A 25,866-nucleotide genomic window follows, 5' to 3' on the forward strand; every position below is an offset into this window, starting at 1 on the left:
ATAAAGGTAAATATATCAGAGTTTTACTATAAAAATAGTGAATTCATGTATTTTATACATATTTTCACCAATAAATTTAATCCGTTTATTTTATATTGAGTTATAAAAGCAAAGTATTTGAGATAAGGGTCATATTATCGGCCTCGAATCATCAGAATTCAGCCTAAAGTTCTGATTTGGATTTTTCTAGGCCGCTTATCGCAACGGGTTGCGGAAATTGCCCAAATAAATACATATATTTTGTGGAGTATTCGTTGATTTAATCTCAACAGGATGTTATACCCTTGCAAATGTTATTATAATTTAAGTAAGAAGTTTGAACCGCAGTGAAAAACTAATTTCCGACCCTCAAAAGTGTGTTTGGTGCATGTTCTACATCATGAATATTTCCCAAAAATCGAATTTTGGATTGGACGACAGCACCCTAAGAAAGATCAGAAAGCGTTAGATCAAAAAGCAAATTTTCGTTATTGTTAACATACCTTTCTATTACGAAAAGTTTTAATTTTTAGTTTACACAATTTATAAAAATCTATGTAGCAGTCCTAAAAACGATTGAATAAAGGAGAAAATTAAGAAAATCTAAATTTGTTGTTGTTCATGAGTATACACTCATGTAATATTGCTTTAATATTTATTTATTTTATATATATCGGATATGTAGTCGTATAAGCGTTTTTTCCAATTGTAAAAAAAATGGAATATCAAATCTTATAGCTATCATAGGAACTATGGGTCTGCCTCAGTTGAATTGGCATATATTTATACGGTTTCCTTAATATGATAAGGGTATATAAACTTCGAACAGCCAATTATTCTTAAAACAGGAACAACATAAGTTGAATTTCTTTCTTGTTACTCACAGTATTTGTTAAAGAACGCGGCCCATATATGGAGCACTGGGAATATAAATAGGGGTTGGTATTACGAAATCTGACAGTAGAAATTCGCGTTCCAAGTCGATCAGTCAATTTGGCGTTCCACATCGGTTCTCCAACATGCAGTTATACAAAAAAATTGGCTTAGGCGGGATTTGCCTAAGCGTGGTTGGACTTCTTGTTTACTTGATTGTACTATTTTCCCGGAAGGACGATGTTAACGCAATCATGGAGACCAAAAGTGAAAAACAGAATGTGGATTCCAGAAAGCTCTCCATAAATGAGACGGATGTCCAAATCGGTCCTGTGAAAGAAGTACCGAACAAGCAGAATAAGACTTCGTATTCAGAAAATGAATTTCCAAAGTCCTATGCGAATCTCATGAAGTCCTATATGAACTTGAGTGTAGATCCCTGTAACGACTTCTACGAGTACGCCTGCGGAAACTATCGACACAACGGCCCAGATCCTTTTACGAAACAAAAGATGGCCAAAATTGAATATTTATTGGAAAGGAAGGATCTGGCAGAGTCTCTCAAGGTGTCCAGAGATCTTAGGGTGGCCCAAAGATTCTACAGCGCCTGTCTTAGGGCAGATCTCCAATCCTTTCCTGCCAATGATCCACATTACCTCAGGCTCATTCAGTCGATCGGGGGTTTTCCTGCCGTCGATGATGCCTCCTGGAATGCCTCTAACTTCAACTGCTTCAACATGAGCGAACAATTGAGCAAATACGGGGCAAAGGGACTGGTTGACATGTTAACCTATGAAATTTACGAACTGGGCTTTGACTCCATCGTTACAAAAAGTAACATTGCGAATACCACCTACCAACTCAACGTGGAGCGCATGCGCAAATACTTAAGATCCTTTAAATTGCAAGAGGTTAAAACTAAAGAGGTTATCGACGGGGTGTTTGCATTCTGGCGTCAGGCGACAAAGCTCTACAATAACCAGAATGAAGAGTCCCTGAAGAAGATAGGAGAGGTGTGTGACCAGCATCGCGAGGCTGTGGCCAATTATCTAGCCATGAAGCTCCTGTACACCTTCGACGCCAAGCTGAATGCCAACCAACCACAAGGAGATTATTGCGCTGCAAAACTACAGGAATCCATGCCAATCCTCTTCTACAAACTCTATTTGGGGGTGAGTGTTTTGGAGCAAAGACAATGAAAATTTCCAAAATACTCCTACATTTAAATCTATTAATTATTTACAGGACCTTTACAGGATCTTTTCTGAGAAAATAAATAAGGATACGGGGGATATAATAGGGGAATTGGGGAAGAGCCTGGAAATAACCCTGGAAAAAGCTGACCGGAGAGAACTGGACCGTCTAAAGAGAACACAGGAAGAAGTATTACAAATAGTGACACAAGGACTTAACAACTTCTTGATAGATCACTTTATTTCGAGGACTAGCAGCATTGAAGATAGAATATACGACGATAGTTACGCTGCGTACGATATCAATCTTCGACACCGTAATGAAGGGATCAAAAATTATTTCAAATTGTTCTCTGACGAACCATTTAAATCACCAGATGATGAGTTGGGGGTTCTCATGCATGCGGTCACGTTCTTGGAACCACCCTATTACCACCCCTCTTGGCCGGTCTCAATGAAATTCGGCGCCTTGGGCGGTTTGCTTTTACGCGTGTTCTACTTATCGGATGGAAAAGATGCTTGGGAATACAAAGAGCGCGTCAAATGCTTCGAGGATTACTTCAATAAGTTGCGGATTTTGGATGACAATGAGAGGGACGGCAAGGAAATCGACTACTTTGGTGGATTGCGTCTGGCATTTTCTGCCTACCAAAACCACTTAAGCCACTTACTGGAAGATCCTACGCAGCAGAGGGTCAACGAGAAGGTGCCAGGACTCGACCTGCTGCCGGATCAGCTCTTCTTTCTGGGATCCACTCAGCTGATTTGCTTCTATTCGAAGCATGCCAGGTCCCATGCTCTGGCTTCCTTAACGAGCAACGAAGACTTCTTCAAGGCCTTCAACTGTCCTATGGGATCTGGAATGCGTCCAGCCAAAACTTGCCCCCTGTGGTAGACACAAATGGCCTCTAAAGTACTTTACTTCAATTCAGAAATCGAACCCAAGTACTACATAGGTTCGATTTTATACCTACAAGCCAGAACCATTATTATCTACTTAAATTAATCCACAATAAAATTGTATTTAAAATAATACTTTCTTTAGAATCGCAATAAAATCGGCCAGGATTAAAAAAGTAATCAAAACACTTCAATGGGGTCTCAAAAGGACCCAAAAATAACCAGCTGTAAAGCGTTTTTGTAAAATTTTCTTTTCCATTTATTAATTTGCTTTAGTAAACTAATTGGCCAAGGCACACAGAGTTCGTTTGTATTTTCTTTCAATTAGCTCGATTTCATCTCACATTTAAAATAGGTTCCATTCCTATATATTTAGTTGGATATATATATTCATAATAAAAACACACGCACATACAAACTGCAGCTAATTCAATAGAAAAACAAATCGTTTCCCGTTAAGCATTTTCCAACGAACCTACGACAAACAAAAAATTGATGTACTCTCGCTTAAGTGTTAGGAATTAAACTAGATTACGGTTAGCGGTCTATAAACTAAAAAACATCTTAGGGCGCTACACAACTTTAGAATAGATTACAATTAACGTTCTTCTTTACAATATTACAGTAGAAAGATTACAATTTCCTCGTATTGGTTTGTGTTTTCCGTTTGCTATCAGAGAATATGTGTTGAACTTCCCCCACACATTTCCCATGTGGGGCTAAACAATTTGATTTGGCATTCAACAAGTTGGTCTAACATTGCTAGATATTTTCACATAGGTTATGTCTAAGTTTTGTTCTTTTTTTTGGGTGGGGGGAGGTCACATTTGAAGAGCAGTGATAGATGGACTGGGCAGAAAGACACAGATTTTCGGTCCTGTTCTTCCGGATTAGATTTAGATTAGGCTTATAAGACCCGCTTATATCGCTGCCGTGCGACTTTTGGTCTCCGTTTCTCCATCGCGCGCCTCTCAATCCCGATTCTGGATGGGACTTTGTGGAATGGCCGGGATTTCACCAGCCTGCTGAGTTGAATTCCGGCCATCGGATTGGAGGCGGGAAGGGAGAGGAGTGGTTGGGTAAATTCGCGTTCTCGTCTCGTTCTTAAGGCATTTCGTTTTGCTTTGAGCACCAGAAGTGTTCGATTTTCCAGTTGGTCCCTTTCTTTTCCAACAGTATAAATATTTATGGTTATAGCGTTCGTTATGGAGTACGGTAGAAGGATATACTATGCTCAGTTTGAAAGTCGAAAGTCCTGACTCGCTCTTCTCTTCTCATCTCTATTCTGTTTCGTTTTAAATTTATTCAGTTCATGCCCTCGGGCATATATATGTATATAGATATTTGTATTTTTATGTATATGTGTAGTTCCCTCGCTACTTTCTCCTATAATTTATATAATATATATAGTTCTCATTCTATAGTCACGCGTTCTTTACAAAAACCAAACCCACTCGATAGTTTCTCTCCCCTTTTTGTGACTATTTGACTAACAATGATTTTCGGGGTGGGACTGGGGTATTGGGGGTGGGAAATAGGTCAATAGTTCAGACGTAAACCGGCGCCTGATCGTCCGTCATATCCGGCGGCTGTTTGTCGTCGAAGAATCGCCTGAAGGTAAATTCGAAAAATCCGTGGAAGGGCCTGTCATTCAGATCGATGTCATCGCCGCTGCTCATGTTGGAGTCGTTGGAGCGCAGCTTCTCTGGGTCCACGGGATCGAAGTTGGACGTGTCCGTGGGGTGCTTGATCTCCGGTATGTAGGGCGCCTTCTGCTTCCGCATGTCCGCAAAGTCGATGCCCTTGAAGAAGTCGTGGCCCTTGACCTCGTCCACGCTCTTCCCCAGCCGCTTGTCGGCCGACGCGCAAAGTCTCCGTATCAGATCCGTGGCATCCCGCGACAACTCGGCCTGCGGCGGTATATGCAGCGTTTTCTCCCAGTTAATCACCTGAAACGGAGCCACCACTCTTGGGTTAATGCATTCTTATGCACAATGTAATTGATACGGCACCTTTTGTTGCGTCTCCAGCGGACTGTTGGCCAGGAAGGGCGGCTGACCCACCAACATCTCGTAGAGAATGACGCCCACGCTCCAGTAGTCGCAGAGCTGCGTGTATCCACTCCTCTCGAGAACCTCGGGAGCTATGTAGTTTGGGGTGCCCACCAGCGAGTGGGCCAGGACTCTTTGGTGATCGCGCATCCGCCGCCTGCGAGTTCGGCATACTTTTATTAATGGCTTTCCATATTAACTAAGTGTACGAAACTCACCGCTCCAGCACGGTGGGCTTGGGTCCGTTCTCCGAGTACTCCTCCCATGGTTCCATCGAGTCCTGGCGCGAGTGGTTGCCTATGGTAATTTAAGTGGTGTTATTGAAACTGTTTATTCGTCTCGTAGATAGTTTATCTTATTTTACCATTCTCCTGGTAGTACTTGGAGTTGTGCGTCCATCGGAATCCCGTGCACAGGCCAAAGTCGGTGAGCTTTATGTGTCCGTCTCTGTCGATGAGTATGTTGTCAGGCTTGATGTCTCTGCAGGAGGATATAATACATATTAGACATGGTGTATCTTTTGGAGTAACCCATTCTGATATATTTATTCTATTCCGTTCGCTAAGTACTCTCATGCCTCCAGATGATATCTGCCATTACCTATGAATGAAGCCCATTTTGTGGACACTGTCCACGGCGCAGGTGACCTCGGCGATGTAGAATCTGGCCAGCTCCTCCTGGAAAATGCCCAACTTGATGAGCAGCGACATCAGATCACCACCTGCAGAGAACACACAAGTTTTTCTTAGTCAGACTCAAGGGAAGTAAACGGATTCCACTCACCCGGTATGTAGTCCATCACAAAGTACAGATTATCCTTGTCCTGAAAGCTGTAGTATAGCTTCACGACCCAATTGTTATCGGCCTCCGCCAGGATATCCCTCTCGGCCTTCACATGGGCCACTTGATTCCTCTTCAGGACATCGGCTTTCCGCAGGGTTTTCATCGCGTACAAGTGATTGGAGGTGTCGATCTTTCGCACCAGCGTCACCTCCCCAAAGGCACCCACGCCAATGGGCTTCAGCTTTATGAACATGCTCTTGTCCATCTTGGCGCGCTTCAAGCGAATGTAGTTGCTCTCCTTCTGGTTCAGCATCTTCCTCATTTCAATCTGCGTCTGGTCGGGCAGCCCCACCTTGAGCATCTCCTTTTCCAGCTGATTCTTGCGATAGGTTCGCTGGCGATAGGACTTGATCACGTTCTCGATGTGCTGCTCCATGAAGAACTTGAAGGCTTGCGGGGAATACTGCCGGATGCGGAACTCCTTGCGCTCCTCCTCCTTCTCCTTGGAGATCTTCTTGCGCTCCGGGATGGGCGAGGCGTGCTTGATCTTCTTGCAGGACGTCGACGAGGAGGCAGTGGTGCTGGTGGACCCATTACTGCCCCCGGAACTGTTTGCTCCCGTGTTGGAGGAGTTGTTGTTGTATTTAGCAGGCGGTATGGGCGGTGTCGTCGCCAAATTGCTGTTGCTTATTTGTACGTTATTGTTATTGCAGCTGGGTGGTTTGATTTCGCTGCTGTTGTTGTTGCTTTGATACGGCGGTGGTGGGGGCAACTGCCGGCTGGGATTGCCATTGGTTAGCTTCTGCTGATCCCGTTCCCGCTCCCTTTGCTCCCTTTCCCGCTGAGCCTGTGCCTGGAGCACCCGCAGGGCCTGAAGTTGCTGCTGCTGCTGCTGCTGGTGGTGTTGCTGCTGTTGCTGTTGCACCTGTTGCTGCTGCACCTGGTGTTGCTGCTGCACCACCGTGGCCGCCTTGGCCTGCATGCTCTTGGCATAGGACGGCGGCTCCAGGCAGTTGGGCTTGCTGCTCAGACCCACCAGAGGCGGCGTCGTGGGCGTTGGTGGTTTGGATTGCTGGTGTTGATGTTGCTGCTGCTGCGCCGCCGCCGCTGCCTGTTGCTGCTGCTGCACCACGGCTGCGGACTTCTGGGGGTACGACGGTGGTGCGGACAGCACGTGGACAGGCGAGTTGCTGGCCGAGGCACTCGAGGGGGATTGGGGGGCCACTGCTGTCTGGAGCACGGGCTTCTGGACCTGCGTGCTCTTCACACTCTGCATGATGATCGGCTGCTGGCTCCTGGCCTGGTAGACGCGTGGCTGCGGCTTCGCCAGCGGCGCCGGTGGCAAGGACACGGTGATGGGACTCGGCGATCCTGCCGAGGTGGCCGAGTATATCCCACTGCTGGGGGACTTCCTGTAATCAGACTGCTGGGACTGCGTGGGCGATTGCCGCGACTGCATGGAGGCCGTGTAACTGGGCGGTGGTGGCGGCGGTGCTCCTCCTCCTCCGCCGGCTCCACCTTGAATTAGGTAGGGCGGTGGCGGCTCCACCACCACAGAACCACTTCCGCCGCCAGGATACAGATTCAGGGACTTCATCTGCTGCGTCAACTGCTGCTGTGGGTTTTTCAGCCCGTTTTGGGTTATTACAGGTGAGTTGCGATTGCGTGGTGGCGGCGCCGGTGGTGCCACCTCGCTGAATCCACTTGGCGAGGGGGAAAAGCCCCCATTTCCGCCGGGATTCCCAACCGTCCGCGAGCTCGGCTGGTGGGTGTGGTGCGAGTGGGGGCTGTCCGACCGGGAACTTCCGGCTCCGGAATCCAAGGCCGGGCTGCAGCGCAGGTAATGACTGCTCGCCGTGTCCCTCTCGATGCTCGGTTTCCGTATCAGTTTGTTTGGCAGCAGAGTCGTCATCATCTTTGGCACTCGTCCGTTCGCCACGCCCACTCCCACGCCCACACCAACGCCCACTCCGGATACGGATATGGAACCGGATATGGAACCGGGCTGACCTACGATGGCGGGGGGCGGCGGGATGACCACGTCCGGCGAGGGCGACGCGGAGGGCGGCGGCTCCATCGGCGGCTTGGCGTGGTGATAGTCCGGAGTAAGTGCATCGTTGCGTCCGTTGGTCGCCGTATATCGCAGTGGTGTGTAATTCTGGAATAGGCGGAGCAGGGGGTTAGTTAAGATTACCAAGATTAAGATTAAGATTACTAATCTTTTACATATGTACGTGGGCATACCACAAGAGAAGATATTACTTATTTAGAGCCTACATTTAAGGTAGTGTCGCCCACAACTCCATTATTTTATAAACGTACTATTTATTATTATCTCATTTAATTTCTCATCCTAAATTCCTGATTTCCTAGCCAGATTTAGAATTCTATAACAGTATAAAAAAGAAAATACCATACAACATGATTATCGTTTCAATAATTTACGTATCTTTTTGATTTGACGGCAAAGTGTATCTATTAGATACATAGAACTTTTAAAAATAATAAAACTAAATATGAAAAATGTATCTTATCAAAATATAAGTAGGGTATTTTATTGTTGACTATAATCTTTCATGTTTCAATACAGCAGAGAGTTCCCCACCCCCCTCGAAATCCTTTTCAATACGCCCATGTGCGATCGACATTCCTGCACTAAAAAAAGTATCAAAAACTAAACAAAAGGCGTGCATAAAAACTGAAACAAAAACAATGAGCAACAAAAAGCGAAACGGAGGCTAAAACAAAAGAGCTGAGAAATGAGGCGAACAAAGCAACGAAATAAAATTCTTGCCATCGTCGTGAAATTCCTAAAAGTCAAGCGCAGGCAATGAGAGCGAGCGAGATAGAGCGAACGAGAGAGAGAGAGAGGGGGAGAATGGGGAGCAGGAAGAAGAGGGGGTGGGAGAGGGGAAAGAAGAAGAGCCGGCTGCCAGATGCGCTCCAAAACACAAAAACAAATACACTTGCATTGAAGGTTGCCCTTGCTTCCATCTCGCTCACACCCATTTGTTTGATCTTTTTTGGGCTCTCTTTCTCTCCTTGTCAGCTACTCGTTTTACGCGTTTCTTTGATACCAATCCCCTTCCATATCCCCCTCCCCCCTCTCGCCGACAATCTTTTGCCCTTTTGTGACTGATCCTCGATTTTATGACTTTGAATGCCCCACTCTCTTCGTTCTCTTCTAGAGATGGCAACGTGATGGGAATTTGTATGCGATGTGGGAACGCGAATTCTTCAGGATTATACGTGCATAATTTTTCATATTCTGAATAATACTTTCAAAATAAAGTAAAAAGAAAACTAACCACGCTTACTCAGCAAAGTCAAACCGCGAATTCTTAGATCAATTACCAGATTGGTTACAGTATACCCAAAATACCCTTATATTTAATAAACAATTTCCAAGCCATTTAACATGTACAATAAAACTTAAATAATTCATTAAATTGACGGTTTATAAGATAACAAGACGTTTAAAATTCATAAACTCAGACTTGCTTGGCAAGAAATTACTCAGGAGGTTTTAGTTTCGTGTTCCTATTAAGTGAAATATTTTTTTTCTTTTAGTTTATGATTTTTGGTAGAACAAGCAAAATTGTAATATTGAATAAAGATATTCTAAATCTTTTTTTATGATGCTAAATTGGTCTAATCTTATTCGGGGAATTTCAACCATGCTACATGTCGCGATTTTAATGGGAATCAAATTAAAACCAAGGACGCGAACCAAGCGAAACCCGACAAAGACCCCCAGCAGACTGTGCGTCGCTCTTTGAGGGGGTCTTCAAGACACCCCGAGTCCCGATACCCCATTCTTCTTCGCAGCCTTACATGAAAGCCAATTTACGGCAAATTAGCGAAAGCCAATGGGCTCACTAAATCAGCAAGTGCAACAAGAAGACCAAGAAAAAGTGTCGCCCACGCAAATTGGCATTGCTAAATTTCTGAAATAAAATAAATTGGATTTACCGGGGGACTTAAGGGCGAGGGGACCTACGAAACGTAGAATTGCCGAAACACTTTCGCTAATCCACTTAAGCTCCTTTGCTTTGCGGTCGTCAATGCAATTTGCAAAGCGATTAAGCTGAAGGCAAGGTCAAAAGAATCATCGGATTACACTAGAATACATATACCTTTTTTCTGCACACTCAGTTCTAAAAATTAGTATTAAATTAGATAGTTAAACAAAAAAGTTTAGAGGTTTCCAGAATGGATACCATTGAACCGAACTAATGATCAAACTATATTATGTCAGGGGTAATGTTGAGATATTTTCGCTTGTCAGTTCTCAAAAATCACAATGCCAACTAAGTACATCCAAAATCGAAATTCTTGGCAACTGTCAAATATTTGTGTAAAAGTTTGAGCACACGGAAGACTAGCTTTGATGATAGATATGTAAGAGAGAGGCAGGTCCTTAAAATTAGTATAATACAAAAATGTACCGGTACATTAAAAACCACACACAGAGCGTTCGTTAAAGTCAAACTATGAATCCTATTTTAGGTCTAAAATATGACTTTCATATTTATGATTGGCCTTTTTTTTGGTTTTTTCGGAGAGGGTGCTGGGAATATCTCTCACCGATCGGACCATAGAAGCACTATATCGATATAGCCAAACATTTTTGTTTGTGTGTGTGCTTGGGGGCTGTGCGTTTGTCTGTTTGTCTTTTGTTATTATTAGAGGCAACACACATTCTTTTTTCGGCGATTGCTTCTGCTGATATATATTGGATATGTCTGTACCATATACGATAAAGACACACACTCGCATATGCTTAGGTGAAAATTCCTGAGAAAATAGCTAAGGCACTGAGCGAGAGAATAAAGAAAATCAAGCGAAAGCGACCCACCGACAGGTTCAACAAATTATTCGCATGAAAATCGGGCAAATTAGTTGAAAATTGCACCCCAAGGAATTCCATTTCGCTTGAAATGAAATGTGTCCCCCATGAATTGGTTGCAGACAGCGCAACAGTGGCGAAGAAAAGTGTTTTTAAATACCCTAAAATATTAAAAAAAAATTGTTATTACAATTAAAATTCCATGAATCACAAATCAAGTTCCTCTAAAATTTATTTAAGACTTTTATGAAAACTCACACTTTTTGCACTCACTGTGCTCACACTCTTTATAAATAGCCAAATTCGCACCAAATCTAAAATTGGGATTACATGTGTACGCGGCGACCATAACAGCACCAAATATGTCACATATCATATGGACGGAATAGACCCTGAATTGGTATTGCCAAAGCTGGGACCTCCGCTTCCACAAATCGATTGCTTCGATTTGTTTACTAATTTATTTATGGATTATTTTCATTTTTATTGTAATGGCATTTGGCTCACTGTTGAATGCGTTGGCGTCTTGTTTATTCGCCGCCTTTTTAACGTTTGTATTTTTATTTATTATCAGCGTTTGTGATTTTAATTAATTTCTTTGCATACTTGTGGCCCAACCATTTTTGATATGGATATTTATAGCAGGAGCAATATGAATTTTTTCAAGACGCGATTCGTTGGTAGCTAAGTGGCTAAAATGACGCTAGGAAAAGAGGTTTTGTATACCTTACAATGGACTCTTAGATACCTTTTACCTTGGTTTTTAAATAAAGAATAGTTTTTGCTACTTTAATAGTATTTAGGTAGTATTTGAAGTGAAAATTTTAGCCTAGCATGATCCTAAACATACAGTTTTCTAAACCAATGACCAATGAATAAATATTTTATATTACATATATATATATATTTATATTGTCCTATTTTCTCCAAGCCTAGACCGAATGTTGAAATGGTAAAAATAAACTCTTATTATTTTAAGGGGTATCAAAGCGATGGGTAAACTCTTAACACTAGAAATCTTTTGTGTAGGCGTGAACATGGCCGCCGAAAGTGTTGATCGGGCCGCGCATAAATTTGGAATTTATTTATCGTCTATCGTTTATCGCTCTGACATGCACTGCCCACATATGGAGGAAAACCCCCCTCGCAGACGGTACTCCGAACGTATGAGCCATATATGAGCAGATTATGGGTTTCTGGTATTTAGCGCTCAGCATGACCAATTAGCCGGGCCATTGTGCTCCGGCGCTCAGCTCAGTTCAGCCGAGGCAGGCGTAGGCCGAGAAGCCGGGCGAAAGTTGGCCAAAACCGAAAACCGCGGCCGAAAACCAATGCCAATGGCACTGCAATTGCAGCATTAAATTGGCCTGTCCAAACTGGCCGCAGTCATAACAATTAGCCAACTGCAAAGCATATATTTTATGGCCAAAAACCTGAGCACGCCCATCGCCTGGATTAAGAGAAATCTTCCCCCTCCGCTTCCCCTCCGAAGACTGCGGAATTCTTCTCTCGCCCGATCCCCTGATCCCCGAGAGCCCGAATCCAAGTCCGAGCCCGAAGAGCCCCAAACATAATTTACAGTCGCAGCAAACAGTAGCTGGCAAGTGGAGGTCGTAAAACTTTAAATTGATGACCCGTCAGATAATATTTAAGAATTTTTATGTCCTCCCCTCTGAAAACTCCTTTCTGCACGGCTCTTTCGCATTTTTTAAAGCCCGTTTCAGAACTTTAGGCATTGCAACGATTGAAATCTTTAATAGTGGCTTAAAAACGGAATGCTGACAGGAGAGCAGTCATCGAAATGGGTTAGTCATCAAAAATATCCTGTTATGGGATGTGGTGAATTATTGAAAAGATTCATACTCTCAAAGATCATATAAATAACCATAAACAAGACATTTGAGTATGCCATTCTTTAAAGCAGTATTATGTTTTTAATAGAATAGCATTCGAATGGGTTGTTATGTTGTAGTAACTTGCAAAGAATGTTAATGAAAAAGAAATTTGGTACAACCAAGAAGATAATATTCTGAGATTACTATAATATTTTTCAATAATATTTTTCTTGCGCCTTAAACTCTTGTTACGCACTGTATCTAACTCCTGATTTGAGATTTTTGATTGCGGAGCGAGCAACCAGTTAATAAATGATTATTGCCAGTTGCTTGGCTAATTGCAGCGATGGTGCTGAAATCTTTAACTGATCGTGCAAGACCAACTCGACCATTAGTCATTTGCCCCCCGTCCGACCATCTTTTCGGGAATTTTCGGCATTCATTGAAATCAATAGCAACCCACTCATCAATTGGGTAGGAATATATATATTCCGATCTGATCGGTTGAGTTGAGGGTGTGACGTCAATGCCAAGAATCCAGGGCGATCGCGTGTACGCACACTTCAGAACTTTAAAGATCGTCTCGTGTGTGTGCTCTCATTTCCCTCATTCTACACAAAAAAAAATATTATAAGATATGGTGATCTTCCTTATCGATAAGAAAGTATCAAATCTATCGACTTTATTATAAAATAAGTATCATATTATATGTAGCCGCTATGGAAATAAAATCATTTTAATATTTCATATTTTTAAAAAAATGTCTACTCATCAATACTACTATTCCATTATAACTTATTTGTAATATTTCTTAATCATGGTATTATTTTTTAATTATTCAAATATCCATCTTTTGAAAGAGTATATAATAAAATCGTACAGTTTTAAAACTTGTTTCGTGTTACTATCATTCAATATTAATACTCAATCTATCTTTTTAAAGTTTTGTCCAGCGCATATCTCATTTTTCTTTCCGTGTAGCTGATCTTCCGTCTTTCTTTCGCCGGTCACTTTGTCTGCCAGCCCGTCGCCACCCATCCACCCACTCGGAAGCCAGAAGGTCAATTGCATTTCGCTTGCCAGTTCATTAATTTCGCCCCTCTCTGCGCTGCCTCTGTTTTCGGTTTAAATATAGCTCGTCTAGATCTTTTCCTTTTGACCAGCCTAATTGCCAGCTCCTGTTGCTGTTGTTGCCACAGCTGACCATCCACCCACCCACTTATTCACCCACCTCCCGACCTTGTTCAAACTCGCGCGCGCAGGTGAAAAGTCCGCGGCTCGTGCCAGTTTCTAAAAAAAAATCTGACGCTGTTCTTGGCAAAAGAGTATATCATTATACATTATAGTTCTTGAGTACTGAGTGATTTCTTGAGAGAATACAGTCTCATGTTTTAGGATATATTAAGATTTGATTCTCGAAGCATAAGTTTTATTATTTCCAGCCAGATACTAATGTGAAATATGAAAGTTTGACTGAATTAATATCAACATTATAAATTCAGTTTTATAACCAACAAACACTTAAAGATTATCAAAAGAAGACATAAAATCAAGAGCATTTGCTGGATGGCAGCGCTTTCCCAGTCTCACCTCAATAATCACCCACGCTTTTGAAAAAATCTCTTTCCAATGCTAGTGCTTTTGTGGCTTGCATTTTATCTGGTTGTTAGTTTTTATTAGTTGTCGTGTCTTCTCCTTTTGTGTCTTGGTTGTCCCATCATTTGTCGACCGACTATAAAACGTTGTGATAAGCGTTTTTAATGGCATAACTTCCACGCGAGAGCTAAGACGTTCTTAAGTGGAATGAGAGGGGGCTAAACCGAGCTTAACTGAGATATGCTGAGTGGCATGGAGCTAAACGGTTTTCTTAAATTCCTCAAGCCTGTTCAACAGCTCGAATTAAACATTTTGAGTGAGTCAGCGGTGGATAATCCTCAATCCCCGATTAGTTTTATGTATTTCGTAGGAAAACAAAGAAAATTGGACACAGATTATAAAGTTTTCTGTTGTTTTAAGAGAGATGATATGGTCTTCTGTCTAATAACACTTTAAAGATACATTTTCCCTATTAAGGCGCTAAAAACAAATCATCTTTCGTTGGTCTATGCTAGCATATCTTGTTTTCTGTTTACCATATGAAATACTTTTTTGGCTGAATGAAGATCTTCTTGAAACAACCCATTAATTATTTGATAAAATCTACGATCTGATTCAAAAAGCGAACTAGCAAACTCACGCAAATTTATACAAAAATTGTTTTTGCTAGGAAGAAGCATCTATGAATGATTTATAAGTATTATTTTATTAACCTTTAAAAAAGGTGCTTAAGAATTCGCGTTAGCAAAGTGAAAACCTTTGAAATCTACTTATTCAATCGTAGGAAAATTGCGATACAGTTGCTCGCCGCAAAATATTTCGAGGAATATATGAATTTCCACCCAATGATGCTAAAGAATTCGCGCATCTACTCTGGAAAAATGAATTTTCCCAGATATTCCCTACTCTTACCTGATTATTCCTATGGTTATTTTGTACTTCGAATCGGGTTAGGTCCTGCTTGATGCTCTCGAGGGCTTCCGCTGTGTATTTATTGGCATTGGGGCGACCGCCCCTTTTTTCGCCCGCTGGATGCATAATGCTGCTTCTTCGCCCTGTGATATTTAGCACTCATATCACAAAAAATGCTCGACTCACACGCACACGCACAGCAGCACACACACACTGGGGCACATCGGCGGCCAGAGATTTAAATGAAATAAATATTTCAGCGGCTTGGCCCCCCTTGTTTTTATTATTTAATTGGATGTTTTGTATAAAATACACGTAAATAGATAGATTATACCACTCGATTTGTGATTTGTTTGGTTTTGCTGTTGCTTTGTTGGATCCGTCGCGTTGCTGAATTTTTCCCCGGCTGGGAAGGCACTTTTTAGCATTTGATTATTTGTGGCGAGACCTTATAATGAACTACTTGGTCTCGGGCATGCGAAGGTTTACGATGCTTTATTATCTCGATCTTGATATTGTTGCTCTCAATAAAGATAAATGTGTTTGCACTGCTCTTTCTCGCTGTGTAGGCTTCTGCTTTTGTTTGTCGTCGGATTATTTATCACTCGCGCCGGGAATTCTTCCACTTCACATTTGCATTATAACAAAAACTTCTCTCGCCGCCCAACATTCATTTTGCATGTAAATATTTCTCCTCACATTTTATTTGTATTTGTATATTGTATCTTTTTTACCGATTTCTGATCTTTCGTATTCTTTGTACATTTTTCTGCTTTATCACAGATTCTGCGCTAGCCGCAGACACAATTCAAATTCGAAAATAGTTGCCAGATCCGAATAAAAGTCCCAGGCGATGAATGAATTTCATTTGAATATTTGAATATCAAAATATTAGTTGATTTTTAATTTGATTTGATTCTCGGCCTCACGGAATTTTAATTGATCCTACGCACGAATCGATGGCGGCCAACTTGGAGCTGAAAATAGACGAGAAGACGGGGGAATTGGATGAGAAAATTGGTCTAACGAAAATTGTCACACGCTATATGCGAAACAAGGTTCCTCCAAAGTGACCCATTCATTGAAAAAACCCACACAGAAGTTATTCGGTTCAGACAGCCTGAACTTAATTAGATTGGTTATAAATAACTACTAATCAAGAAGAAATATTTTTTATTTTTAAATATTTCTCGATAGGTTCTTCATCATAGAAGTTTTAAAAATAAAAGGGATTAATCATTACTAACAATTTAAAATGTAGTATTAAATTGATCTACTCCCAGTAAGCATTTCCTTATGCACCCAAAGATAAAGTTAAAAAATATTCTAATAAAATTCTTAAACATTTCGAATACAACTATTTTGTTTCAATGTAATTTCTTTGTTGACTTCCAAAAACTTTAGCTATTTTGTCAGTCAAGAACTCCAGATTCGCACCACTATCTGGCCCTGTTGATGGGTTTGTCGGCCCATTTGAATGCCGGCGACGTGAGTCACTGAATATCGGGGGGTCTTAGAGCTCCCGGAAAATCCACACTCATTGTTCGTAATGACCATCGCAACTTGCGGAGGAAGTGCTTTCTTTTGCACGATTTTCACGCCTTTTGACAGTGATTTTCGGGTTCATACAGATCCCAAGTTGCAACTGATCGAGGGCAAAAAACAGTGGGGAATTCAGGTGGTGGCAGGGGTGCTCATAAATTATGCTCTTATGTCATGTTTCGAATTCTGGGGAAATGTTGAAAAAAATCCCCTACACCGAAAAGGCAGCAACGCAAATACAAACCCATTTTTATGACGAACCATTAAGTTCACACTATATAGGGGGGATCGGGGGGCGGAGGGAGTGGCGTGCGCACCTGACTATGAAATAGCCATCGACAGATAGATATGTAAACAAACACGGAATTTCGCCGAATTTGTGCCAAGTGCAAATGAGGAAGGAAACGCAACGAACATGGGGTAAGACTTAAGTGATCGAAGTTTGAAATACCCAGCAGAATGTACGGAAAAGTCTCACTGAGATCCTAAGTCTGTAAACTTAAAAGAAAATTATAAAAATAACTGAATTTTTAAGGATTCCTACACTTATTATAACCAAAAACCGACAAATTGCTAAAATATATACCAGTTTTTCATTTAAAGATCACACTTAAATAATCCCTTACTTATCCTATGCTTCTTTTTGAGAATGACTCATAAAAAATATAAAACATATACCAGTTTTTGATTTGAAGATCACACTTAAATAATCCCTTACTTATCCTATGCATCTTTTTGTGAGTGACTCATAAAAAACCAACTGTTTAAATGGGTATATTTCAATATAGTAATCGACTCTTATCCCAAGTGGTTTATTTTTTGTTTGTTTATAAATCGACAATGTTACCATGTTCCATTCCAATGAAATTATGGAAAAAGCTAGCTAACAGCCATCGTCCAAAGTTAACTCCTTTTCAGAGCGAAATACATAAAGTTTTAAAGTTTCTTTTTTTCAGCATCAGATCCCTTCGAACATTTCAAGAATTCTGCGGCCTCCAGAAGAGCATTGCTTGCATATTAATGGCTCCATTAATAACCGATTTCGCGATTTGCCCATAAAGTTGGCACACTAAATAGTTGACATTCCTCGCAGCACTCGCACATGAACATATATCTAAGAGATAATGAACCATAGACATCTGCCAACGTTCAAACATGACTTTCGGTGCCTTGATCTGCACACAACATTTTGATTGCCCTGTAAATTCGCTCGAACATAAAAGCCACAGCAGCAACACAGAATGGCACGGCAAAAATATGAGTTTTAATTATTCTGTTGACAAAAGTTGTTTTCTTTACTTTAATTCTATTCTATTAGCTTTTGCCAAGGAATGTGAATTTTGCCGGGGTTGTGTACACGAGACATAGATGATAACAGGCCGGGGGAACATATAGATCTTGGTTGGGTAAACATCTCGGGCCCCACGCGCCAAATCCGAGTGTCAACAGAGATCGGCCCTGGTGGCCATATAACTATACCCATACACACGTATGCTATATAGCCTCCCGCATTATTTCTGTTTTGGTGCCAAGTTGGGAAATTTGCGCATTCCACGCATACCGCCCAGTATTTTTGCGCAAATAAACGACCGAGTGTGTACGTATATTCAATAACTAATTAACAATCCAAATAACTAATTCACTTGCCATCGACCGTCTCTTTCCCTGCTCCATCTCACTCCCACTCGGCTGGAATATTTTGATTTTGATGCGTTATTAAGCGGCTACGCTTTGGGAATCTTTAATTGTTTAATTGCGTCCAAAGTTGTGCCTCCACATAAAAGACCGAGTGCCGCTTTATATCTAAGGCTATATCTAAATGGCTTTTATTTCTCATTTTCGCTTAGGCGGAATTTTGCATTTAGCATTAATTGAGAGAGTTTATTGGCAATTATACACTCAGGGAAAAACACCGTGCTAAAAACAAGTACAAACAGCCTTGATTTAAAAAAAAATTGCAGCTTAATATTTAAGAACTTTCGTGCTCAAAAAATTCTCCTATTGATCACTTGGAATTTTAATGTCTGCCAACACTCTAATAATTCCCAACTGCTTATTCTGAAAGTACTCGGTATATAAGGCGCCCAAAGACAGTGTTAATGAGCGGCCAGTCGTAAGTAAACTTAAAATATTAATATTATTTATATATATCTCGTTTATTTCTCTCATTAGCATTAAATAAAAACTCATTTTAATTTCATATTTATATATTGATTAAGGAATTATTCGTCCTTAAATCATTCCTGCAACTTTCTTACTTACTTACTTATTAAATCGTTCTTGTTTTTAGTCCAAATATGACTTGATTTAAGAATTATTCATACTTGATTAAAGACCGAAAGGTTCTTAAATCTAGTATTTTCGGTCTTGAAAATTCGTGCTCAAGAGTAGTATTTTGTTCTCGCGTTCTGTATTTTCCATGCGTGGCGAAGTTTTGACACCGAAAATTCTAGGTTCAAGCACGAAATACCTGATTTTTTTTCTGAGTGTACGCATTGAGGGAATCTAATATTGCAGGAATTTAAGTGTCCCAAAATAAAATACTTTGAGTGGAGTGAAAATCCTTACATAAGTCTTAAAAATGTCTGTAGTTGTGTAACGCTTGTCTTAGATACTAACTCTAATCACTTTCGCAAACTAGAATTTAATATTTATTTTGTCGAGATTGTGTTTATTTTGACACTTGTAGGGAGGTGTTTAATCACCTGATAATTACACTGTGTAAGCAAGGGATTATTAAAAGTTGTACTTATCTTAGGGATTAACAATCAGTTAGTATTTTTAGGGTAAGGTTTAGGTTAATCATATGAAGGCAGAAAAATCTATGAAGATGACATTGAAAATCTCTTAGTAATGAGATGTAAGTAATATATCGAACAGAACAAGGGAATATAGAACTTGGAAAATAATTTGTTTATCAAAATATTGGAAATCAACTGGTACTTAAACTAATTTATCAGAAATATTATTTTCCAACTGTGATAAGGAATTACTGAACTGTTACGGTTACTTAAAAAAAAGACGTGAGATACCAAAATCCCGGGGGCATTACGGGGCCTCTAAAAGAGATCAATCGAAAGGGGGCACAGAGGCGGCGAGAGAGAGAGAGAGAGAGATACTCGCTGCAGGGGGCAAACACTCATGTACACACTCACACACTCTCCCCGACGAAGAAGTGTGCGACGCGTCAGGGCAGAAGATAAAAATAGTATTAGTTGCTGATTATTATTGCAAAAATGCGCATTCCACAGCGGCGGAGAAGAAGAAGAGGAAGGGAGGAGGAAAGGAGGCGGAAAAGGGGGAGGCAGCAGGCGGAAAAAAGGGGGCGGGTCGGCGGCTGCTGTTTTGTTGCTTTTGCTTTGCTTTGCTTTTGCTCTCTGTGTTTTCGTTTTCCCTTTTTTCATCCACTCTCTTACACACACACACACAGAGGCGTATTTTAAATGTGTGGAGTGGGGGTAAAAGGGGGTGGGGCAGGGACGGCGAGGGGGGAATCGAAGCAAGCAAGAAAAACGAGCTAAATTGCATTTTCGTCGACGACGTCGCTGGACTTGCATTGCAGGGGGGTGGGGGGAATTCCAGGCGGGTTTTCGGGGGGAGGCTGCTGATCGAGAGACACCCACAACAGCCGCCCCTTTCCCTGGAAAATTGTTGAAGGCTTCTATGGAAAGCTCTTCTTTCCAATGGAATTCTAGGATCCAATGGATTAATGGGCAAAACCTAAGGGATTAGAATTAAGTCGAACTATTTGGAACATTTCGGAAGTACTCATGTTTATGTATATCTTACAAATTCATTAACAAGCCACAAAAAAAAAGATATATTGCTCAAAATAATAGAACTATTTTACAAAATTTCATTTAATCAGAATTTTTGAATCAAAATGTAGATTAGATACCCTTATTTTATATTGTTCCATTTGTAATAATCCTTTTTGCAGGGTATCCCTTGGTTCGACATAATCCTATCCCCTCCTCCCCCCACCATCTTCCTCTTCCTTTTCTTGTTTTATCGTTCATTTACTTTTAAAAGCGAACAACAACAGCAAAAACAGCCCACTGTATTGGTATTTATTGCCCTGCTCTCTGCTCTTCGCGTGTGTGTGTGTGTATCTGTGTGCCTTGTGGAATGCACACGATCAACGCCAATGGAGCCTCACCTGTTCCATTCTGCCGCAGCAGCAGTCGACGTCGACGTCGGCAGAGGCAGAGGCAAGAGTACAGAGCAGCAACAAACACAATAAAAACAACAACACGCTCACATAATCCAATGCGAATTGCATGCTGGAATGTGAATGGAATCCCAACGATTTTCCAGCTTCGCTGACGATGACGCCGCTGTTTGCTGGTTTTTAACAAAAACAACAATGGCAACAACTACAACAATAGCAGTAGTAGTAGTAGTAAAGACAGCAACAACATTTTGCACATTTGGGAGGAGTTTTTTCTGGCCAGAGATTGGTCAAGCTCTTTTTTGCTGGCTGCAACTTTTGTGGGCTTGTTTATATCCCAGCCATATACTGAGTTTTATAAACATTCGATGGAAAATATTTGGAATTTCGATTGGGCACTGCTGATATACATTTATATTATACCCAGTATGGTATAGGACTATAACATACCATATAACAGGGTAAATGTTTTAAATTTAGTTTAGGATTAGGTGATATCAAAGACAGAAAGGGGTAATACTTAAATTTTGGCAAGGGAAGGATTCCCTTTATATGTATGTTTTCAAAATATTTTAATCCAATTGAACCTAGAAAGTTTTTAGGAACTGTGATATTATATACAAAGTAAATTTTAAAGATTGCTTTTCGTTTTATTAAAATTTGGATTGGATGATATCAAACACAGAAAGGGGTAATATTTAAATTTTGGTAAGGGAAGGATTCCCTTTATACATATGTATGTATGTTTTGAAAATATTTATAATATTTAAATCCAATTGAACCTAGAAAGATTTTAGGAACTGTGATATTATATACAAAGTAAATTTTAAAGATTGCTTTTCGTTTTATTAAAATTTGGATTGGATGATATCAAACACAGAAAGGGGTAATATTTAAATTTTGGTAAGGGAAGGATTCCCTTTATACATATGTATGTATGTTTTGAAAATATTTATAATATTTAAATCCAATTGAACCTAGAAAGATTTTAGGAACTGTGATATTATATACAAAGTAAATTTTAAAGATTGCTTTTCGTTTTATTAAAATTTGGATTGGATGATATCAAACACAGAAAGATGTAATATTTAAATTTTGGTAAGGGAAGGATTCCCTTTATACATATGTATGTTTTGAAAATATTTATAATATTTAAATCCAATTGAACCTAGAAAGATTTTAGGAACTGTGATATTATATACAAAGTAAATTTTAAAGATTGCTTTTCGTTTTATTAAAATTTGGATTGGATGATATCAAACACAGAAAGGGGTAATATTTAAATTTTGGTAATGGAAGAATTCCTTTATATGTTATAAAAATATTTTAAGTATTTTAATCCAATAGAACCTAAAAAGATTTTAGGAACTGTGATATTATTAAAGTTTTATTAAAAACAGGATTGGATGATATCAAAGACAGAAAAGGTGAATATTTAATGAAAGAAAAATAATGCTAGTGTGTCTTAAAATATTTTTGTAATAAAAGGTATGTTTTAAAAAATTTATTTTTAATTTTTCATTTAAAACTATATACATACAAGGTATAATACTCCTTATTTTTATTTATTTTAAAGGATTATCTAAGCAACAGTCGACATTTAAAATCAAAATTACATTGGAAGATTTCCAAATTGTAGGCTTGAAGGGCAACATCTGAGATCTACAAATCTAAAACAAAGTAAATAATTATGCTAGTAAAGTTCAACCATTAACAAACTACTTTTTAGCTACCGAAAAGTGTAAAACTTCAGTAGCCTATGACACAGAGATTTTGCATATCATCGACATCCAGAGTTGCAATTAAGTTTATGAATTTTCGGCTGGCATGCCGACACGCTGACTTCACAAAAGGAGGAGGTCTCGCAGCCCCCACGCCCCCTTTTGTATCTTGCTGTGTGCCTTTGCTGTTTTGCTTTTTACCAGCACAAATAAGCCGCCTGAGAAATTATTGTCGCACTGACATTGAAGTGGCGGCGCTGCCTCTAATTACAAATTACAATGGGTTGCACTGCAGTTACTTGTGCCACATTTTGCATTTCGCATCTTTCGGATTTGCATTTCCCCCGCTGCTCTCGTGGATTTTTCCCCATATTTATGTTAGTGCGCTTTATTCATATGGAAATCGGAGGCAGCTGCTGCCCACGGTTGCATCAACACCGCGGATATTGTCACAAAGTTGATCTTTTTCTCGGCCACAGTGGGTACTGCCTTTGTGGGATTGAGTGGAGAAAAGGGAATACTATTTATCATCAGAAAAAATGTAGATCTTATTAAAAGCCAGCCTAAAATCAGGGCTACACGGATACAAAACACATTGATTGACATCTTTTATAGAAAAACCAAATATCTAAAAGATAGCTATCAGATTTAACAGATCTGTCAGCCTATCAGTGGACTTTTTCGATATTATTGACTAGTCATTTGACATAAGAACATACATCTAGCATATATTTGATAATTAAGTAGTTAGGAAATGCTAGTACTTCCAGGCGCAGCATTTCAGCATAAAACTATTCAAATGTACCAAAAAGGAATTAAATTTCTGATTTGATTTGTTAGTTTATTTATGTAAGATCTTGTTTAACATATTTTTTAAATTCAGTTTTTAGTTTGTTTTACTGTAAACAAAGCTTTTTAGTTTTTCTCGTAATCACTATCTATTGTAATTGTTGTTTTCTTGATGATTATTTTTGTACATTTTTCAAAACACCCTCTATTATAACCCCAATTAGCCGCAGTTGGAAAATCTAAAAATCTGAATAGAAAATGCGGGCAAAATTGACCTTGCCTAATGTCGTGGGTAAAACGAAAGGAATTCCAATTTACACTGGAATTAAGTTAAATATTTTTGTTGAGATTAATAGTTTTTCACAGATACTAGTGCGGAAGGGAGACGGAAGATAGAAGAATTTAATCCGATTTGTGTAGCAAGCTCTCGCTCTCTCTGTCTCTCCTTCGCTCTCCCCCACACCACACACACACACGCACACACACAGCCATAGGTATTCCACGAGAGAGCGAGAGCGAAATATGTAAATACAGCCTGTTGCATTTGTGTGTGAATTTCGCATTTCGTTTTCAGGCACTTTTCCGCACATTTTTGATTGCTTTTCGTGCGTTTTCCGTGCAAATTTCCTCGCTTTTCCACACAGACAATTGGAAATGCACACACAATCGCATATACACACGCACTGGGACACACACGCACACAGTCAAACGCATTCAACAGATATTGCATTTTCCTTTTGGACTGGAAGATACGCAAATTCCAGCTGCAAACGTTGCATTTTCACCAGGCATTTTCCACATTTACCTTGGCTCCTTCGCGTTTTCCACTTTTCTCGGGTTTTCCACGCGATTTCCTCGCTTTTCGCCTCTTTGTTCTCGCCTTTTTCGCGTTTCCCACACACGGCACTTATTGCTTTTCTTCTTTTTCCCTTGCTTTTTGTTGACAGATCGCTGGCATTCGTCGGAGCTTTTCCACTTTTCCCACGCGCGTTTCGGGTTTTTCACTCTCTTAACGGATTTTATCGCGTTTTCCGGGCATTTTCGGTGCGATTGGCTTAAAATTAGTAAAATTAATTCGTGGTTTGTTGCTGCCGTCGATTGAAGACCGTTTCCGGGCGGAGCGAAAATACCACGTCGTTTTGTTTCAGCGCGAACGGTAACACTGTGTGGATTAATCACCTTATCGATAGTAATCGATAAGGGTATCGATACTTGTGAAAAAATATCTCAGCTTTGAACCTTTGACTTATGCCAATTGGAACGTAACGCGGACTCAAACCAACATTCATTATCAAATAGCGAGGACTCAACCTATATTATTTTTTTATAATTTTTGTCTTTCGTATGAGTTTTCATATAAATTTATTTTCTTTTTCAAATAAATTTTTTAAAGAAACAAAGGGCATTATAGATAAAGAGTTAAAGCAAGCTATTAGCATGTTATTTTTACGGATACCTTGACCCGTCCGTCCTTATAATAATTGCGGTAGTTGAATACAGTTTTTCAACACTGGCTTCAACAGCTTCAATTAATCTATTAAGCTATGCTATGCATGTTTAATTTAATTAAATAATTACAATTGGGATAGAGTGGACAAAAACTACCCAAAATAATTTATTTATTTTAGTTATTATAATATAAAATAATTAATACGCTACCAAATTGAAATTTAATGTAACATAATATGAAAATATTAATAATATATATATTATAAATGAGAAACTTTTTTTGTCGGTCACTCTATTTAGGCGAACACGCGGCAAAGACAGAAATAAATGTAAGTAAATTTAATTTTAATATTTATTTATACAATTAATGGTTTTACCTTACCAAGCTTACCCATCAGCCTATCCGCCGGGGTACCAACCGGCATATGACTACTATCGTCGGCAAACCAGTGCTTCTACTGCCCTGCACTGTACAACAGCCTGGTCAACCTGCAAGACCAAGTGCATGAACAGAAGAATTGTATTTTTTCTTGCCCCGAGTGCCAGCTTAAATTCGACTCCGTAAGCAGCTACAGCGCCCATCGAGCCAGGATGCATGATCCGTTAAAAATAAGACTCCTTTTCTTTTGCTCGATTGCGGTAAGTGTTTTTAAAGACTTGTATGTTACAAATATTTATTATTAAATCAAATATTACTGTATGTTATTAATTAAAATAAACTTTCAGGGCTGAAACAAGATTGTCAAGAGCGCTGAAGCGATGCTGACCCACATTCGGAAGTTTCACACAGTGCAAGTAAGTAGATAACTGGTAGAGCTGGACTCCGATTCGATTAAATCTATTCTTTACCCCCAAAAAACTCGATTCTTTTTTGAGAATCGATTCTTTTGCCAATGCAACAGTGCAATTTGACGCGACTGAAATTTGTAGAAAAGACAAGCAGAACCTATTTCTGATTCCGACGAGGAAAATAAAACGGAGAACAATTTTAAAGGTAGATCGGAGGTATGAAAGTGTTTTAAATACATAACTGCAGATTCCGCCAAGTGCCACATATGTGACAAAATTGCTTAAACCAGTGGCAAGACAACGACATTTTATATGTTTTAAGCATTTTTTTAAGGTCAACATTTTTAGTCAATTTGGTAAAAAAAACGGGCCATTTTGGTTAAGGAGAAGACAAAAAATAGAAAGGTCGATGAGACTCAACTAGCAAATTCTCA

General features: G+C 39.9%; 2 protein-coding genes across 2 annotated transcripts; one reads left to right on the forward strand and one right to left on the reverse strand.

Moving 5' to 3' along the window:
* Positions 1-1,106: 1,106 nt before the first annotated feature.
* LOC119554260 (endothelin-converting enzyme 1-like) lies at positions 1,107-2,940 on the forward strand. The gene is made up of 3 exons (XM_037865106.1): positions 1,107-2,024; positions 2,098-2,362; positions 2,423-2,940. The coding sequence occupies exons 1-3, from the start codon at positions 1,107-1,109 to the stop codon at positions 2,938-2,940; spliced, it is 1,701 nt and encodes a 566-aa protein (XP_037721034.1).
* A 240-nt stretch (positions 2,941-3,180) lies between these two features.
* LOC119548750 (serine/threonine-protein kinase Warts) lies at positions 3,181-24,321 on the reverse strand. Its single transcript, XM_037856274.1, has 8 exons — positions 24,000-24,321; positions 14,972-15,948; positions 5,780-7,937; positions 5,597-5,717; positions 5,361-5,476; positions 5,215-5,293; positions 4,958-5,153; positions 3,181-4,894 (listed from the first exon to the last, which is right to left on the reverse strand). The coding sequence occupies exons 2-8, from the start codon at positions 15,095-15,097 to the stop codon at positions 4,493-4,495; spliced, it is 3,198 nt and encodes a 1,065-aa protein (XP_037712202.1). The 5' UTR covers positions 15,098-15,948; positions 24,000-24,321; the 3' UTR covers positions 3,181-4,492.
* Between the last annotated feature and the right edge of the window lie 1,545 nt (positions 24,322-25,866).

This window comes from Drosophila subpulchrella, chromosome 3R, assembly GCF_014743375.2.
Source record: "Drosophila subpulchrella strain 33 F10 #4 breed RU33 chromosome 3R, RU_Dsub_v1.1 Primary Assembly, whole genome shotgun sequence".
Taxonomy (NCBI): domain Eukaryota; kingdom Metazoa; phylum Arthropoda; class Insecta; order Diptera; family Drosophilidae; genus Drosophila; species Drosophila subpulchrella.